The 18,234-nt window shown below is 49.4% G+C and overlaps 2 protein-coding genes across 3 annotated transcripts in view; one reads left to right on the top strand and one right to left on the bottom strand.

Moving 5' to 3' along the window:
- kdm1b (lysine demethylase 1B) overlaps nt 1–16,403 on the bottom strand; it is a 115,111-nt gene extending 98,708 nt beyond the window's left edge. For both annotated transcript variants that reach the window (XM_085988912.1, XM_085988913.1), the window contains exons 1-4: nt 16,059–16,403; nt 5,305–5,399; nt 4,400–4,521; nt 1,556–1,645 (exon numbers count right to left, since the gene is read on the bottom strand). In XM_085988912.1, the coding sequence (XP_085845038.1) occupies nt 1,556–1,645; nt 4,400–4,521; nt 5,305–5,399; nt 16,059–16,077 (326 nt within the window). In that variant the 5' untranslated portion in view covers nt 16,078–16,403. The remainder of the gene's footprint in view (nt 1–1,555; nt 1,646–4,399; nt 4,522–5,304; nt 5,400–16,058) is intronic.
- Nucleotides 16,404–16,845: 442 nt separating this feature from the next.
- The window catches only part of LOC147117701 (putative thiopurine S-methyltransferase), an 88,692-nt gene continuing 87,303 nt past the window's right edge, over nt 16,846–18,234 (top strand). Inside the window, exon 1 of the mRNA XM_085988918.1 lies at nt 16,846–17,038. Within this exon, the coding sequence (XP_085845044.1) occupies nt 16,971–17,038 (68 nt within the window). The 5' untranslated portion in view covers nt 16,846–16,970. The remainder of the gene's footprint in view (nt 17,039–18,234) is intronic.

Genomic DNA, 18,234 nt, shown 5'->3' with positions numbered 1-18,234 from the left:
CACACTGTTCTGCACTATTTCTAGAATGGCACTCATTACACGCAATGTATTAAATATTGTTTTATTAGGAAAAAAAAATGGTGTTTTGCATTTGTAGCAACTGACATCTTGCCCGAAATTCTGAAAGAGCCTTTATATTGCATGCACTACATACAGTAAGCACTGATTGCTGAAACATCAAGTGCACGCAATATAAAGGCTCTTTCAGAATTTGGGGCAAGATTGAGAGAAATAAAATCTGAAATTATACATTGTTAAAAATATTAACTGATGCATTTGACACAGAGTACAAGGAGGTATCGAAATCACAAAAATGAAGGAATTCAAAATTGTAAAGTTGCAGTTTAAAGTTTAGACCAATCTCTACCTCATTAGTCTCACTGCACCCCATGGGTAAGATGCTAGATGAATACAAATTGCTTAAATTGTTTGCCCTTTCACACAAGTGTGACACTAAGTAGCAGAGCCTGAGGGGGCAGGGAAGAAGGAATGAGAAAATGAAAAACTCTGGGAGGAGAGGGATCCATCTTTGACTCTGCTCAAAAATGAAAGGACAGACCCAGCAGAGGTAGTGGCACAGTGGTACACAGTCGGGAGGGAGTGGCCCTGGGAGTCCTCAACATTGACTCCAGATCCCATGAAGTCTCATGGCATCAAGTCAAGCATGGGCTAGGAAACCTCCTGCTGATTACCACCTACTGCCCTCCTTCAGCTGATGAATCAGTACTCCTCCATGTTGAACACCACTTGGAAGAAGCACCGAGGGTAGCAAGGACATTGAAGTCTCCCACCCAGAGTACATTCTAAGTCCATCATCAAGAGTGGCTCGGTAGCACCATTACTGACAGAGTTGGCAGAGTCCTGAAGGAAATGGCTGCCAGACGGGGCCTGCGGCAGGTGTAGAGAGAACCAACACGAGGGAAAAACCTACTTGAACTTGTCCTCACCAATCTACCTGTCGCAGATGTATCTATCCATGACAGTATTGCTAGCAGTGACCAACGCACAGTCCGTGTGGAGACAAAGTCCCGTCTTCACACTGAGAACACCCTCCATCATGTTGTGTGGCACAACCACTGTGTTAAATGGGATAGATTCAGAACAGATCTAGCAACTCAAAACTGGGCATCCATGAGGCACTGTGGGCCAACAGCAGCAGCACTGTATTCCACCACAACCTGTAACCTCATGGCCCAGCATCTCTCTCACTCTGCCATTACCATCAGGACAGGGGACCAACCCTGGTTCAATGAGGAGCATGCCAGGAGCAGCAACAGGCATACCTAAAAATAAGGTGCCAACCTGGGGAAACTGCAACACAGGACTTCATGCATGCTAAACAGCATGCTATAGACAGAGCTAAGCAATCCCACAACCAATGGATCAGATCAAAGCTCTCCTGCCACATCCAGTCGCAAATGGTGGTGGACAATTAAACAACTAACGGGAGGAGGAGGCTCCATGAATATCCCCATCCTCAATGATGGCGGAGCAATGATAAGCAGCTAAAAGAGGAAATAATTCAAAATAAAACAAATAAATTCCAGAGACTTACCTGCGGTAACAATGGTCAAAACATTCATTGCAGAAATGTTCCCCACAAGATAAATGGTACCAGCGTGAAGTGTAACCATTTTTAGCACACCTAAAAATGAAGAATCATAAAAGGAATACTTACTAGTTACCTTTCTGAACCTCCAACACAAACAGTAAGTCGTAAACATTTGCAAACTTTAGATGACTAAAATGTAATCTTGTTGTACTAAGCTAAAATTTGAGGATATAAACCCTACATATAACTTAATCAACTACTTCCAAAAAATCTCAGCCACTCAAATCTGCACGCCATTCCAAGTAGCTGGGGCACAATAACAACTTGCAATTATATAGCACCTTTAACGTAGTAAAACGTTCCAAGGTGCTTTACAGGAGCATAATCAGATAGAAATTAACACCAAGGGGCAAGCCTCTATTCAAGGAGACAGTAGGACATATGCACAAAAGCTCGATCAGAGGTAGGTTTTAAGGAGCATCTTAAAGTAAAGTAAAGTAGAGAGGTGGTGAAGTTTAGGAAGGTAATTCCAGAGCTTAGGGCCCAGATACAGCTGCTAATGGTGGAGCAAAGGAAGTCGGAGATGCAAGAGGCCAGAATGAGAGGAACATAGCATTCTCGGAGGGTTGTAGGGCTGGAGGAGGTTACAGAGATGGGGAGGGGAGAGGCCATGGAATGATTTAAACACAAGGATGAGGATTTTAAATTTGAGGAGTTGGTGGACCAGGAGCCAAAGTAGGTCAGCGAGCACAGGCGTGACGGGTGAACAGGACTTGGTGAGTTAGGATACAGGCAGCAGGGTTTTTGGACAAGTTCAAGTTTATGGAAGGCCAACCAGAGGAGCACTGGAATAGGCGAGTCTGGAGGTAAAAGCATGGATGAGTGGTTCAGCAGCTGAACAGGCTGGTTCAGCTGGCGCATCCAGGAAGTGGGATGGAATCAGTGGCTAGGGAACAGAGATTGTGGTGGGGGCCAAAGACAAGGGCATCGAGGGATCGTTAGCTTTTGGGTATGGTCCAATACAGCTTTCAAAGTAAGATTTTTTTTAGCAAGTATCTGCAAACTGGAAATATGAAGAATGATTTTAAAAATTACATCATTGAAAAAAGGTTGGTCGACCAACATGTGAATTTGTGGGAAATATGCGCAGCAGTGGCGGAAGAAAGTTAAGTGGATTGACTTTTAAAGGTTATCTGGAGTGATTGGAGGAATCCCAGCCCTCAGTGACATGACAACCCTTTCATGTCTCATTAGTGAGCCAAGCTGGCTGGTCAATCATTAATACTGCCCTGGAGTACTGCCTGGCTCACACATTGAATTACTCATTTGCTTAAGGATGACTTGGTTCCAATCTTTCTTCGCCAGTCATGTCACCTTGGAGATCCGGACCACAGCACAGACACACAGCATACCCTGTTGAGCATCTGTCCCCACAGTTAGAGGTGTGAAGCGTCAACAGCAGCTGCTTGTCTTTCTACATACTTAGGAGGTACCGAACCCTGGCTATAGGAGCACATGTAATCCTGCCTGGCCTCCAAGTAAACACTTCCAGCAGCTCTCATCCTGGTCAACAACAGACTTTTGCTATCAGCATGGTGGAAGAACCTGCACTGGAGAGCTTGCAATGTGCCAGCCATCTTAATGTCCTAAATATGCAAGTCCAATGATGCAAATAAAACTTGCCCCTTACCAACTGCTTAATCTAGGTTCTCACATGAAGGACTTTGGGAAAGAAAAGCCTGCCAAGAAGCTGACTCCACATCCAAGCTGTGTCAGGTTAATTTAGACTCTTTTTACCAAATATGAACTTACATGCAAAACGGATTTCTCCCATTTTAATGTTTACACAGTACTTAACTGCAGATTTTATACACAAACATTTTCTGGCACAGCATGTAATGCACAAACAACTTGGAGTTACTGTAAATCAGTAATCAGGCATTCTGCAGCAGAAAGGGAGGACAAATCAGCCTCGGGCATTTTCACACAGCTCTTAGCAGCAGACAACAGAATAGCATTGGCAAAGTTTCGGATGCAGATCCCCTACCTGCTTCTAAACACAGAAAATACATTTGTACTTAAATTGGGGGGGGGGGGGGTAAATTTTTTTTCTTCAAACAATAGCTAAAATATTTTCAAAAGTTTCCAAAGTGGTCCTCAACTTAAGCACTTAAGCTCAATGTTTACAACAAAAACAATGTAATTCTACTTCATCTAAACGTAAGTGAAAACAAAAAAGTTAGTTAAAAACTAGAATTTTCAACATAGCTGATAAGAGTTTTAAGTTGCACCTTTGTTTATAGACAAGGGGACAGCACTTAGATTTGAGTCTGAACTTCAAAAGGAACCCATCATCTGAAGATGAAATAGATACTTTAAGAGATAACACATGGTAGCACCATAATATTCCTTCCACCCTTTACAAGCAGGTCTGAACAGGAAGGGTGGTAGAGATTAAAAATTCCTATAATTATCAGATGCTGAATACATATAATTTAAAACATGCCAGAACTCTAAGCCTGCCTTAAATTTACAGTACACTTATAAAGTGTCAATTGTAAAATGTTCTCAGTTCCGGAAGGATTATTAGCAAGTATAGTAATTAGATGTCATCATTTGACCTATACATGAGTTTACAACAAAATACACAAAGTAAATACTGATCCAACCACATAATTCCACTGAGCAAATAGGTCTTTCATTAAAAACTCATTTGTAAATCCCATACAAATATATTGATAGTTACATTGCTCCTCCTAAATATTGTGTGTACATAAAAATCAGCTGAACAATCATCTCATGTTCGCTAGATTCTTGCAATAAATTTAAAGCATCAACTCCACTTGCCTCTCTGCAGCACTTGCAAAGCAAACAGGGTATGTTGCACTGCAGCCAGCTTTTTCACACTTCCTATATTTCTTTTCGCAACCTTCTTCCTCTTCCTCAGTTTCAAAAGTTTTCTTTTTGACCTTAATTATACCAAAAGAAATGCAAAATTAATTTATTGATATTAATGAATAGCTGAACTATCAACACAACTCCACAAAAGCATTCTTTAAAAAATTATACAAATGTAACTACAAACTATTAATGAACTACCTAGGGTACAATACAAAAAGTATTGTCAATTCTGTCAAATGCTACAATCTTCTACAGTCTTCTTTAAGATACTATGGAACATATGTCACTTACTACAGCTCAATCCATCTGCAAAGCTGCAATGACATCCATCCCAAGGCTAGGGATTGCAAATAGAGCAATGACAAATGGCATCTTTAGTAGAGAACAAAAGAAAATTCTGTGCAAATACTACAAATTCATAAGAGGATATTTGCAGCCTTGCAGGACTACAGTGATCATCTTTTACCACACATTTATCTAAAATATATCAACTTACAAAGTATATATTTAAGTCTATATATTGTATCTTCATCACTCCAGATATTACTTTATACTTGAGAACATTTATCATTTTAAAAAACGGTACTTTAAAAGAACATTCAATATCACATGTTAAAGCAATATGAAAACTCTTTAAATTACATAGCATCCATTGGTAGCTATTGTACTAACAATTTTGTGCTTTTTTAAAAAAAACTTAGTAACAAGATAAATTAACGCAGTATGATGTGCATCTGATTTCAAATCATTTAAAATTCATGAGGTTTTGGTCTACAAGCAACACCCGCTTTAACTCAAAAAATAAATTGAAAACCCCAGTGAATATTGGCTTTAATAATACTGTACAACACCTGTCTTCCTGATGATCTCAAGGGAGGATTGTTATCCAGTGATGCTTCAAAAATAGCTGGTCTTTTCTTCGCTCGCATCCGTCCACTCATGGTATCTACAAATAATCAATATATATCTGGTTAACAAATTTGGAATAACGAGGAGTCATTGTATAAACTGGCCATGAGTGACTATACCTCCACAAAACCTACATCAGAAAGACTGGAGCTTTCACTCACCATTTGCTCAGTTACAATTTAGTAAAATGAGTGCAGCCATTTTGAACCTGGTTATAAAGCAAGCCACAGATGTAATTTGCACGAAATAGCTGAAGCTGTACCACACAAATTTTTGATGTAATGTGATTGGGCAGAAAAATGTTGGAAGGAAGAAAGATTTCATGCAACATAATTGGGAGGAAAATGAAAGTAATAATTAAATTGCAAGGAAGATTAGAGATTTAACCAATGAGGAAAAAGAAAATTAAAATGGACATTTATATCGCCCCAAGATCAACTACGGCATCTGGTATCTTTTGCAATTGGATTGCAATTGTCTGCCCTTATGTCCGCTGCTTGACCAAAAACAAGAACCCCAAAAAAGAAATTACTCAGTGGTTTATTGGATTTGCCTTCACTTTGCTGACTCTTAATAAGCCTCTTCTATTTTAAAATAAAGAGTCAGGAACACACTAAATATTACCATCTTGATGTACGAACATATGAAAATGACTAAGGAAAAGACTAGCTGATCCATCAACAACAATTTGCATTTATATAGCACATAGTAAAACATCCCAAGGTGCTTCACAGAAGTGCAATCAATGAAAATTGACGCCAAGCCAAGGCCAAGTGACCAAAAGTGGGGGGGGGGGGGGGGGGGGGAGAAAAGGGGGAAGAGAATAGGAGGGGGGGGGGCGCGGAGAAACATAGAAAACAGGAGCAGGAGTAGGCCATTCAGCCTCTCGAGCCTGCTCCGCCATTCAATGCGATCATGGCTGATCAGCCAAATTCAGTACCCTGTCCCTGCTTTCTCCCCATGTCCCTTGATCCCTTTAGCCTTAAGAAATATATCCAACTCCTTCTTGAATATATTTAATGTATTGGCCTCTACTGCCTTCTGTGGTAGAGAATTCCACAGGTTCACCACTCTCTGCGTGAAGAAATTCCTCCTCATCTCTGTCCTAAATGGCTTACCCCTTATCTTTAGATTGAGACCCCTGGTTCTGGACTCCCCCTCCATCGGGAACATCCTTCCTGCATCTAGTCTGTCTAGTCCTGTTAGAATTTTATAAGTTTCAATGAGATCCCCTCTCATTCTTCTAAACTCCAGCGAGTATAAGCCCAATCGACCCAATCTCTCCTCATACGTCATTCAGTCTGGTGAATCTTCGCTGCACTCACTCCATGGCAAGAACATCCTTCCTCAGATAAGGCGACCAAAACTGCATAACAATACTCAAGGTGTGGTCTCACTAAGGCCCTGTACAATTGCAGCAAGACATCCTTGTTCCTGTACTCGAATCCTCTCGCTACGAAGGCCAACATGCCATTTTTGCCTGCTGCATCTGCATGCTTACCTTCAGCGACTGGTGCACAAGCATGCCTGGGTCTCGTTGCACTTCCCCTTTTCCCAATCTATTGCTGTTCAGATAATGAGAAGGGGGGGCCCGACGGACGAGGGGGGGGGGGGGGCGGACGGACTGGGAGGGGGGGGCGCGGACGGACTGGGAGGGGGGGGCGCGGACGGACTGGGAGGGGGGGGCGCGGACGGACTGGGAGGGGGGGGCGCGGACGGACTGGGAGGGGGGGGCGCGGACGGACTGGGAGGGGGGGGGCGCGGACGGACTGGGAGGGGGGGGCGCGGACGGACTGGGAGGGGGGGGCGCGGACGGACTGGGAGGGGGGGGCGCGGACGGACTGGGAGGGGGGGCGCGGACGGACTGGGAGGGGGGGGCGCGGACGGACTGGGAGGGGGGGGGCGCGGACGGACTGGGAGGGGGGGGCGCGGACGGACTGGGAGGGGGGGGCGCGGACGGACTGGGAGGGGGGGGCGCGGACGGACTGGGAGGGGGGGGCGCGGACGGACTGGGAGGGGGGGGCGCGGACGGACTGGGAGGGGGGGGCGCGGACGGACTGGGAGGGGGGGGCGCGGACGGACTGGGAGGGGGGGGCGCGGACGGACTGGGAGGGGGGGGGCGCGGACGGACTGGGAGGGGGGGGCGCGGACGGACTGGGAGGGGGGGGCGCGGACGGACTGGGAGGGGGGGGGCGCGGACGGACTGGGAGGGGGGGGCGCGGACGGACTGGGAGGGGGGGGCGCGGACGGACTGGGAGGGGGGGGCGCGGACGGACTGGGAGGGGGGGCCGCGGACGGACTGGGAGGGGGGGGCCGCGGACGGACTGGGAGGGGGGGGCCGCGGACGGACTGGGAGGGGGGCGCGCGGACGGACTGGGAGGGGGGGCGCGCGGACGGACTGGGAGGGGGGGGCGCGGACGGACTGGGAGGGGGGGGCGCGGACGGACTGGGAGGAGGGGGCGCGGACGGACTGGGAGGGGGGGCGCGGACGGACTGGGAGGGGGGGCGCGGACGGACTGGGAGGGGGGGACGGACTGGGAGGGGGGGACGGACTGGGAGGGGGGGGACGGACTGGGAGGGGGGGACGGACTGGGAGGGGGGGACGGACTGGGAGGGGGGGACGGACTGGGAGGGGGGGACGGACTGGGAGGGGGGGGACGGACTGGGAGGGGGGGGACGGACTGGGAGGGGGGGACGGACTGGGAGGGGGGGACGGACTGGGAGGGGGGGACGGACTGGGAGGGGGGGACGGACTGGGAGGGGGCGGACGGACTGGGAGGGGCGGACGGACTGGGAGGGGCGGACGGACTGGGAGGGGCGGACGGACTGGGAGGGGCGGACGGACTGGGAGGGGGGGCGCGGACGGACTGGGAGGGGGGGGCGCGGACGGACTGGGAGGGGGGGGCGCGGACGGACTGGGAGGGGGGGGGCGCGGACGGACTGGGAGGGGGGGGCGCGGACGGACTGGGAGGGGGGGGCGCGGACGGACTGGGAGGGGGGGGCGCGGACGGACTGGGAGGGGGGGGCGCGGACGGACTGGGAGGGGGGGGCGCGGACGGACTGGGAGGGGGGGGCGCGGACGGACTGGGAGGGGGGGGCGCGGACGGACTGGGAGGGGGGGGCGCGGACGGACTGGGAGGGGGGGGCGCGGACGGACTGGGAGGGGGGGGCGCGGACGGACTGGGAGGGGGGGGCGCGGACGGACTGGGAGGGGGGGGCGCGGACGGACTGGGAGGGGGGGGCGCGGACGGACTGGGAGGGGGGGGCGCGGACGGACTGGGAGGGGGGGGCGCGGACGGACTGGGAGGGGGGGGCGCGGACGGACTGGGAGGGGGGGGCGCGGACGGACTGGGAGGGGGGGGCGCGGACGGACTGGGAGGGGGGGGGCGCGGACGGACTGGGAGGGGGGGGGCGCGGACGGACTGGGAGGGGGGGGGCGCGGACGGACTGGGAGGGGGGGGGCGCGGACGGACTGGGAGGGGGGGGCGCGGACGGACTGGGAGGGGGGGGCGCGGACGGACTGGGAGGGGGGGGGCGCGGACGGACTGGGAGGGGGGGGCGCGGACGGACTGGGAGGGGGGGGCGCGGACGGACTGGGAGGGGGGGGGCGCGGACGGACTGGGAGGGGGGGGCGCGGACGGACTGGGAGGGGGGGGCGCGGACGGACTGGGAGGGGGGGGGCGCGGACGGACTGGGAGGGGGGGGCGCGGACGGACTGGGAGGGGGGGGGCGCGGACGGACTGGGAGGGGGGGGCGCGGACGGACTGGGAGGGGGGGGCGCGGACGGACTGGGAGGGGGGGGGCGCGGACGGACTGGGAGGGGGGGGGCGCGGACGGACTGGGAGGGGGGGGCGCGGACGGACTGGGAGGGGGGGGCGCGGACGGACTGGGAGGGGGGGGCGCGGACGGACTGGGAGGGGGGGGCGCGGACGGACTGGGAGGGGGGGGGCGCGGACGGACTGGGGGGGGGGGCGCGGACGGACTGGGAGGGGGGGGGCGCGGACGGACTGGGAGGGGGGGGCGCGGACGGACTGGGAGGGGGGGGCGCGGACGGACTGGGAGGGGGGGGCGCGGACGGACTGGGAGGGGGGGGCGCGGACGGACTGGGAGGGGGGGGCGCGGACGGACTGGGAGGGGGGGGCGCGGACGGACTGGGAGGGGGGGGCGCGGACGGACTGGGAGGGGGGGGCGCGGACGGACTGGGAGGGGGGGGCGCGGACGGACTGGGAGGGGGGGGCGCGGACGGACTGGGAGGGGGGGGCGCGGACGGACTGGGAGGGGGGGCGCGGACGGACTGGGAGGGGGGGGGCGCGGACGGACTGGGAGTGGGGGGCGCGGACGGACTGGGAGGGGGGGGCGCGGACGGACTGGGAGGGGGGGGCGCGGACGGACTGGGAGGGGGGGGCGCGGACGGACTGGGAGGGGGGGGCGCGGACGGACTGGGAGGGGGGGGCGCGGACGGACTGGGAGGGGGGGGCGCGGACGGACTGGGAGGGGGGGGCGCGGACGGACTGGGAGGGGGGGGCGCGGACGGACTGGGAGGGGGGGGCGCGGACGGACTGGGAGGGGGGGGCGCGGACGGACTGGGAGGGGGGGGCGCGGACGGACTGGGAGGGGGGGGCGCGGACGGACTGGGAGGGGGGGGCGCGGACGGACTGGGAGGGGGGGGCGCGGACGGACTGGGAGGGGGGGGGCGCGGACGGACTGGGAGGGGGGGGGCGCGGACGGACTGGGAGGGGGGGGGCGCGGACGGACTGGGAGGGGGGGGGCGCGGACGGACTGGGAGGGGGGGGCGCGGACGGACTGGGAGGGGGGGGCGCGGACGGACTGGGAGGGGGGGGCGCGGACGGACTGGGAGGGGGGGGCGCGGACGGACTGGGAGGGGGGGGCGCGGACGGACTGGGAGGGGGGGCGCGGACGGACTGGGAGGGGGGGGCGCGGACGGACTGGGAGGGGGGGCGCGGACGGACTGGGAGGGGGGGCGCGGACGGACTGGGAGGGGGGGCGCGGACGGACTGGGAGGGGGGGCGCGGACGGACTGGGAGGGGGGGCGCGGACGGACTGGGAGGGGGGGGCGCGGACGGACTGGGAGGGGGGGGCGCGGACGGACTGGGAGGGGGGGGGGCGCGGACGGACTGGGAGGGGGGGGGGGCGCGGACGGACGGGGGTCGTGAACCTTGAGTGGTTCATTTATCATAACACCCAAGTCTCTTTACTGCTCAACAGACATTAGTTCAGAACCCTGCATGGTGCACATGGGTTGACATTAGCCCCACCCACATACGTACACTATATTTATATTAAATAAATGTCATCTGCCAGATGTGGGCCCCAATTTCCCCCACTGTATCTCGATCTGAATATAGTCATTTTTTTCCCCTCATTCAAGGCTCTAACACTTGCAAAAATCTGTGTCATCCACAAACTTGCAGACAGCCCCCACTCCCACACCGATCACTTTCATCCGGATCATTAATATAGATTGTGAACAGCAATGTCCCTACGATCGATCTCTGTGGTAATCCACTAGCAACTGAGCTCCACGCAAAAACACTAATTAACCCTCTTGTCTACAAGAATGCAACCAATTCCTTATCCATCCCAGGATCTGCCCTTCAATCCCACAGGATAAAGTAGCCTATTAGTAGCGCCTTGCTAAAAAGTTTATTGAAAATCCACAATGTCAGCTGGTCTACGTTCATTCACCAAACTAGTAACTTCCTCAAAAGAACTCAACCAGGCTGGTGAGACAGGACCTTCCATTTCAGTTGCCATGTTGAGTCTCTAATTACCCCTTCTTTGTCCCAGTCATCATACACAGCATCTCTAATGATCCCTTCTAGCAATTTGCCTGTAACAGAAGTCAAGCTAATAGGCCTAGATTACCCAGATCTTACTTGTGACCCTTTTTGAACACTAGTACAACAGGAGTTTCTCTGGTCCATGGAAACCATCCCTGACGACAGCAAGCTGTTAAGTTTGGGGTCACTTAGCACAAGTCTCATTTCTTTGAGCACCCTTGGGTACCATCAGCACCAGAGGCACCCAATCTGCATTAATACGCCACTCCACAGAAAGCATACAACAAGGTGTTCCAAGTATACAAGCTATGCTGATCCATAATCAAGGAGTAGGAAATTTGAGTGACTCAAATGAATGGTCGTCCACAATTTTCCTCCCTCCAAAAAGGACAGTTGGCCAAACAGCACCAGCTGAGATCAGGAAGTCAACCATCGTACTGTAATGTTTCAGTTTACATGTATCCTAGTCTGAGGACATGCTCAAATATTGCATACAATACATAACATGGGGTTCACCAGTAAAAATGTATAATTATATGTTTAATATTCCAAAAAGTCATTTTAAACACCAAATACCTCAAAAAATCAAATATACAAACTAATTATGATCACTTGTTCAATGATGCATTACATCTTCAAATAAGTGAAATCTAAATGATGCAAAGTGAGTTATTAAATAGTCCTACAATGGTTGTCGAGTACTGTGTGTCAGTAATTGTGTTGCACTATAAACAGTGATATTGATTCTGCAGAGTCAAAACAATGAAGAAAATATGTGGTAGTCATCTACAACTTCATGTCAAATAAATAATTTCAGGACAGCATATCCTGGGATGTTCTCCCCCTCCCTTTCTTCCTCAGCTCTTTCACTCCATTCCCAAATTTGAAGAACAGGATCACAAACTCAGTGTCTTCACATTGTTGCAGTCAGCCACAACAAGGCAAAAATCTGGCCCCAGTCTTCCTTACAGTACTTCAGCTTTATACTAGGGAACAGCAGCGTTTAAGGGTAATCTCTTCCAAGTTAAAAATCCTGTAGACCAGTGAAAAATATTAAACAAATTCAAAAACAACAGTACTCACATAGCTTGTTAGGAGTATCTAGCTGTTAAAAACTAAATATCACAAAAGTAGATTAAGATCTAGACATTTGTTTTTAGGAAAAGCCATTCAGTGCTTCAACATTCTGAATCATCACAAAAAAAGTGAAAAGGTTTAAATTCAGCCCGAGCTTAAAATGTTAGCCTATTCAGGAAATTGAATTAATTCAGTATGGCCTGAACAGCTCATCTACTATTTTCTAAGCACACAGCTTTAATCATTTCAGCATCTTAAGAGATAAGTGAAGCCTTTCACACAGGTTCAGGCAAATAATCAAGAATTTGGCTTTTAAAACAAGTTAGACAAAATACTTCATTAAAGTGGCATAGTGGTTAGCACTGTTGCCTCACAGCGCCAGGGACCCGGGTTCGAATCCGGCCTCGGGCGACTGTCTGTGTGGAGTTTGCACATTCTCCCCGTGTTTGCGTGGGTTTACTCCGGGTGCTCCGGTTTCCTCCCACAGTCCAAAGATGTGCAGGTTAGGTTGATTGGCTATGATAAATTGACCCTTAGTGTTAGGGGGATTAAATACGTGGGGTTATGGGGATAGGGTGGGATATGTGTTGGTGTAGGGGTTACGGGGATCGGGTGGGATATGTGTCGGTGCAGGCTCGATGGGCCGAAATGGCCTCGATCTGCACTGTGGGGTTTCTGTGATTCTGTGAAATATGAATTTACCTTGGTTTTCACAGTCATCGGATACTATGGCCCAAATATTCCTGACCAATGCCATAAGTCAGACCGTTGTGCACCCCAACCCGCCAGTGGTGAATTGGCACCAAATTTTACAGGAAAACAGATTTGAATATGCCACAGCAAGGATAGTGGCACAAGGAAGCGACACAGCCAATGGTCAATAAAAGGGACTTTGTTTTACAGAAGGAAACCACTAATGCCCATCTTTATTTTCCTTCAAATGGGCACTAGTGTGTTTTTTTTTTAATTGTATGCAAAATTGTATTGAAGTTGAACCAGAATCTACAGGTTTACATTGGAAATTGAGCAAATTGATTGCCAAAAAAAAGCTACTTTGGATTGTAATTTTCATTAAGCTGCTTCACTTTTTACAGTTATAGGAAAAATATAAAAGTCGGAATGTTGAAGATTGAGAGTGCTACATTTCATCTATTATTTGGTCTTATTTTGATTGTGTGTGCGCTTCATTGGAGCTGCATGGTCTATTGAAATTTTTTTTTTTTTTTTTTTAAAAAGCAAACAAGCTTATAAAAAAACCATTAAATTATGTTCTCTGCAGCTAGTTTTAATTTGAAATTTAAAGAGCTGACAAACTGGCTCTCTGGTGTTTTAAGAATATTTATTTTTACTCAGAACACAATTTCATTGCTACAGCTTGAGGTATTTGGCTGAAATATCTATCTTTGCTATGTCTTTGGCTAAGAGATTGCTGTTATTTGTACTCTGAAAGGAAATTAATTCTTTAGGAACTCAAAATTATTTTCACTGTCATTTAAAAGCAAGTCAGGTTTAGTGCATGTATTGTAAAGACAGTATCATGCCACTGCCAGGGCCATTATTTAGGCCTAGTGGCAATGGCGTGAAAACTAAGTTACTTGCAGGAAAATGGTGATCACCATTAATTTCAATGGGGTTGGGATAACTACAAATACCTTGGCCTGGATTTTGCAGTCAATGATGAAGGAACAGCGCTCACCATTCATTACACTTACAGCTGCCTACAGACTTTTTGTGGGCTTTTGAGCAGCAACTTATGGTTATTGTGTGAGCAGGCCAAGCAACAGTGTGTCTCTTCAACCAATCAGATTGAAGAATCCTCACTGAGACATGCAGAGTCTAAACCCAGAAGTATAAATTAGAATATTTAATTCAATATAAAAGCATGTAAGCAAAATAGAGAAGGAAATAAAGATGGGAGAGGAAAAGAAAGAGGGTGATGGAAAGAGAAAGCAGTAAAAGACAAAGAAAATGTAAAAAAAAATGCATTTTAATATTTATTAAGTTCTGAAGGAATGAGATTTCACACTTGTTAAAGTAAATTTTCAGTGCCAGAGGTTGTCTGGCAGTAATTAAGACCTATCATGCCATTAAAAATTCACTTACACCTAAATGCGCCAGCCCTAACTTCTTCTGGCGTGCTTAGTAGGTAACTGGTGGGCAAGAACCGCAACTTCACACCCTTCCTGTATTTTAATGGTGAATCTCTCGTCAAGGTACCGTTGTAGCGAAGCATCCGGAGGAGCTGAGTAAATTGGACAGCAACTTCCTGACTTCTGGGTTTCACTGTGCTTGTGCGGACACCAGAAGTTGCTGTCTGATTTACTCCATAATAACGCTCATAGCCGCAATACTATTTCTAATCGCAAAAAACAGGTCCTTGTGTTTTCAGCGAGGGTAATGGAGGAGCGTTGCAAAAGTCCCAGGAAAACATGGAGTTGCATAATTAATGGTGTAAGTAACTTTCTCCATAATTTCCTCTTTTTGCTCCGTTCAAGGATCCCTATACCATAGATGGGCCATCACAATGGCGCAAGTCCCCAGGAAAGTTTGCAATTATGATTCACCATCTGCACACAAATTAACAGCAAATATTATAAAGTACATTCAGTGCTTCTAAGCAAAAAACTGTTTGTTGGTAAAAAGGATAAAAATTGAGATTACATTGTGTTATTATACACAACTTCATTTTCCCAATTGTTTTAAGGTCAAATTGTGACAATAATTGAGAAATTTTGGATATTGTTCAAATATTTTTCTGGTTTCCACAGAATTTGTCTTTAAGAAAATAGCAAAAATTCAAAGCTAAAAACCTCACAATTCACTCCCACTATTTGTTCAATTCTCTTTCAATTTACAGGAAGAATGTCTACTGCAATTAAATCACTAACATGAGACAAAACAGTAAACCTTCAAACACATTAAAACCATTTAATTATGAGACTTTTAAAATTGTTTGAATTTTGGAAAAAAAACTGCTAAATCTGAAAGTTAATTACTTCCTACCTATAATTACTGAAGACAGCCATCACCTTCAGCTTCCTCCTTAACCCTTCACCAAGAAAGTCTCCAAAATGGTAACTACCAATCAAATTAGATTTTGCCAAAAACAAATGACAACGTTTTGTTGCCGTTAGTGAACTTTGTATTCAACAATAACATTTTTTTTAAATAGCATGCATGTAGAAGAACCAGGACTACGCCAAACAGAACTCGCAGAAAAATATATTCTGAAAAAAGTAACTTGAAGACCAAAGAAACCCAAAGGAAAAACACCTGTGATTTAAAACATTTAGGATTACTACTGCCAATGAGGACAGCTGGTCAATGTCAAAAACTGAAATCAACCATGTAAACATTTCCATAACATTATGTAAACATTCCCGTTAACATTGACCTTGCCTTAGCTGGTATCTCATTTTTATTACAATGTAGCTTCAGCCATCCTCAGTGTATCCGCAGAGAGTGCACACACAGGGCAGCTCAGACATGGGTTGGTACCGATTGTTGCACAAAGCCTGAGCTCCAGGCCGAGGATTAGGGATCCCCGAGATGAACGTACCGCTTCGTTCTCACACACACGGAGCTCGAGGGGAAGATGAACGAGCCACAGAGGGGCCAAGACAGTCCGGCAATGGGCCCAGTGACTGGAGCCCCGGTGGAGGGAGGCAGACCAGGGGGGGAGGTGATGAGAGTTATTTAACGGTAGCTTCAAACTCTCCGTCGGTGAGAACAAGCGCGGGGGTGGGGCAGAATAAAAGGCGGTGATTGCGAATTTAACGGCCAGGACAGAGCGGCGCCACATCCTGACCCGCACTCACCTGTGTCCGAGTAATACATTGTGGCACGGCTCTCGACGTCCCCTTCCTCTCTCTTTCCCCGGCTCCTGTGTGGATTGTCGCTCAGCTCCGTCTCTCAGTCAGAGCCAAGGCTCGCTCGTCTCTCGAGCTCGATCCCAGGCTCGCTCGTGTGTGTGTGTGTGTGTGTGTGTGTGTGTTCTCTCTCTCTCTCTTTCGCTCGCTCCTGTGTGAGACTCTTTAGCTCGATCCCAGGCTCGCTCCTATGTGAGACTCTCTCTCTCTCTCTCTCTCTTTAGCTCGATCCCAGGCTCGCTCCTGTGTGAGACTCTTTAGCTCGATCCCAGGCTCGCTCCTGTGTGACTCTCTCTTTAGCTCGATCCCAGGCTCGCTCCTGTGAGACTCTCTCTTTAGCTCGATCCCAGGCTCGCTCCTGTGTGACTCTCTCTTTAGCTCGATCCCAGGCTCGCTCCTGTGAGACTCTCTCTTTAGCTCGATCCCAGGCTCGCTCCTGTGTGACTCTCTTTAGCTCGATCCCAGGCTCGCTCCTGTGTGACTCTCTCTTTAGCTCGATCCCAGGCTCGCTCCTGTGTGACTCTCTTTAGCTCGATCCCAGGCTCGCTCCTATGTGAGACACTATCTCTCTTTCGCTCGCTCCTGTGTGAGACTCTCTCTCTAGCGCGCGCACGCGCCCCTGCTCCTTAACGGACACGATTTGAATAATGTGATGGTTTTAACCCGAGCGTCGCTGGGAGACGAGAGCGAGAAGGAGGGGATGTTTTTGTCTTTCTACTATTTTTCATTCCCTTCCTTCCGGCCATGGGTTTTAAGCTTAAATTTCGGGCCGGGTTCTTCTTTGATGACGATCACATCCATAATAAGTGTGCGTCTGACCTGTGACCTTTATAACCCTCCTCCCCGGCTGTCAGAGGTAACATGCATTTGGGCAACACAGTCTGGCAAACATCTACTGCGGGTCAAACTCCAAACAACCACACGAAGAGATGAGTTAGATTGAATGTTCTGTTTGAAGGAATTGCGTGTATTGGAGAATAATTCTCAACTAAAGCCGGCCTTTTCCTCTTCTGCTCCCAGCAGCCCAGTGCTCTTGTGGTCGTCTACGGCTCAGACTCATTATTTGCTCCATTGAAACCTGAGAGGTAAGTTGTCGTAAAACCTGACGAAGGGTCATCGACCTGAAACGTTAACTGTTTCTCTCTCCCCACGGATGCTGCCTGACCTGTTGAGTATTTCTAGCATTGTACTTCAGATTTCCAGCATCCGCAGTATTTCGCTTTTGTGTACCAAAACCTCCTTGCTTTAAGTTACCTAACGCTTGGCACATGGATTAGAATAAACAACAGAAAAGCTGCACTTTAGCCATTTGGTGTTGACATATAAATATGTGCCCACCAGAGTAATTGCGTCCAGGTGTTATGTCTCTTGGTTATATTTATATATATGTATGCAATTTTTCCTTAAAAACAAGACAAGCAGAATAGATACTTTAGTGGTATCCTAAAACGAATATCTCCAACATTAAATCAGTGACAAATTTGAAATCCCAATTTTTGAGCATCCATTTCATAGTTAACCCATATGTACGGCATGGGCTCGACAGGCCGAATGGCCTTCTTCTGTGCTGTAACCATTCTATGATTCTATGTAAGTGAAAATAAATAACATTTTCCAACTGAGAGTAAACTTTTTATAAGCTAGTTGTTTATTAGTTTATTGACACTAGGTTCCAACTTGAAAAATGGTCCCTTGGGTGAGGTGCTAGAAGGCTGCCAGTGCCTATGGAACTGTACTCCAGCAGAAGTCAATATCATTTCAAGTGGAGAAGAGAAAATTGCAAAAGGAAAACTTGTTTAGTTACCCAGTTTTTTTTTTAAAAGTTCATTTTTTGTAGATTTCGGGGGAAGTCATATCCTTTTTTTAAAGCTTATGTGGCATTACTTGAACACTTATTGTCATGATCACATCCCTGAATTTCGAATAAATTCTCCATGACTGAAATCAGAAAGTCAATGGCCTGGAATTTGTGGTCAGTGGCGAAGTAACGGTGTTCGCTGCTGGCCCCGAAGTAAGCTTCGCCCAAAGATCTCGCAATCTGTGTCGAGAAGTACGGGTTTTCCGACGTGTATTTCAAATCAACGGAATATAGTAGAGACCGAACGTTGACTCTGTGTTTCTCTCT

This window comes from Somniosus microcephalus, chromosome 5, assembly GCF_052327205.1.
Source record: "Somniosus microcephalus isolate GS21.2 chromosome 5, FLI_Smic_1.0, whole genome shotgun sequence".
Lineage (NCBI taxonomy): Eukaryota > Metazoa > Chordata > Chondrichthyes > Squaliformes > Somniosidae > Somniosus > Somniosus microcephalus.
Note: the sequence above shows the minus strand (reverse complement) of the source record. Positions and strands in the feature narration are given on the sequence as shown.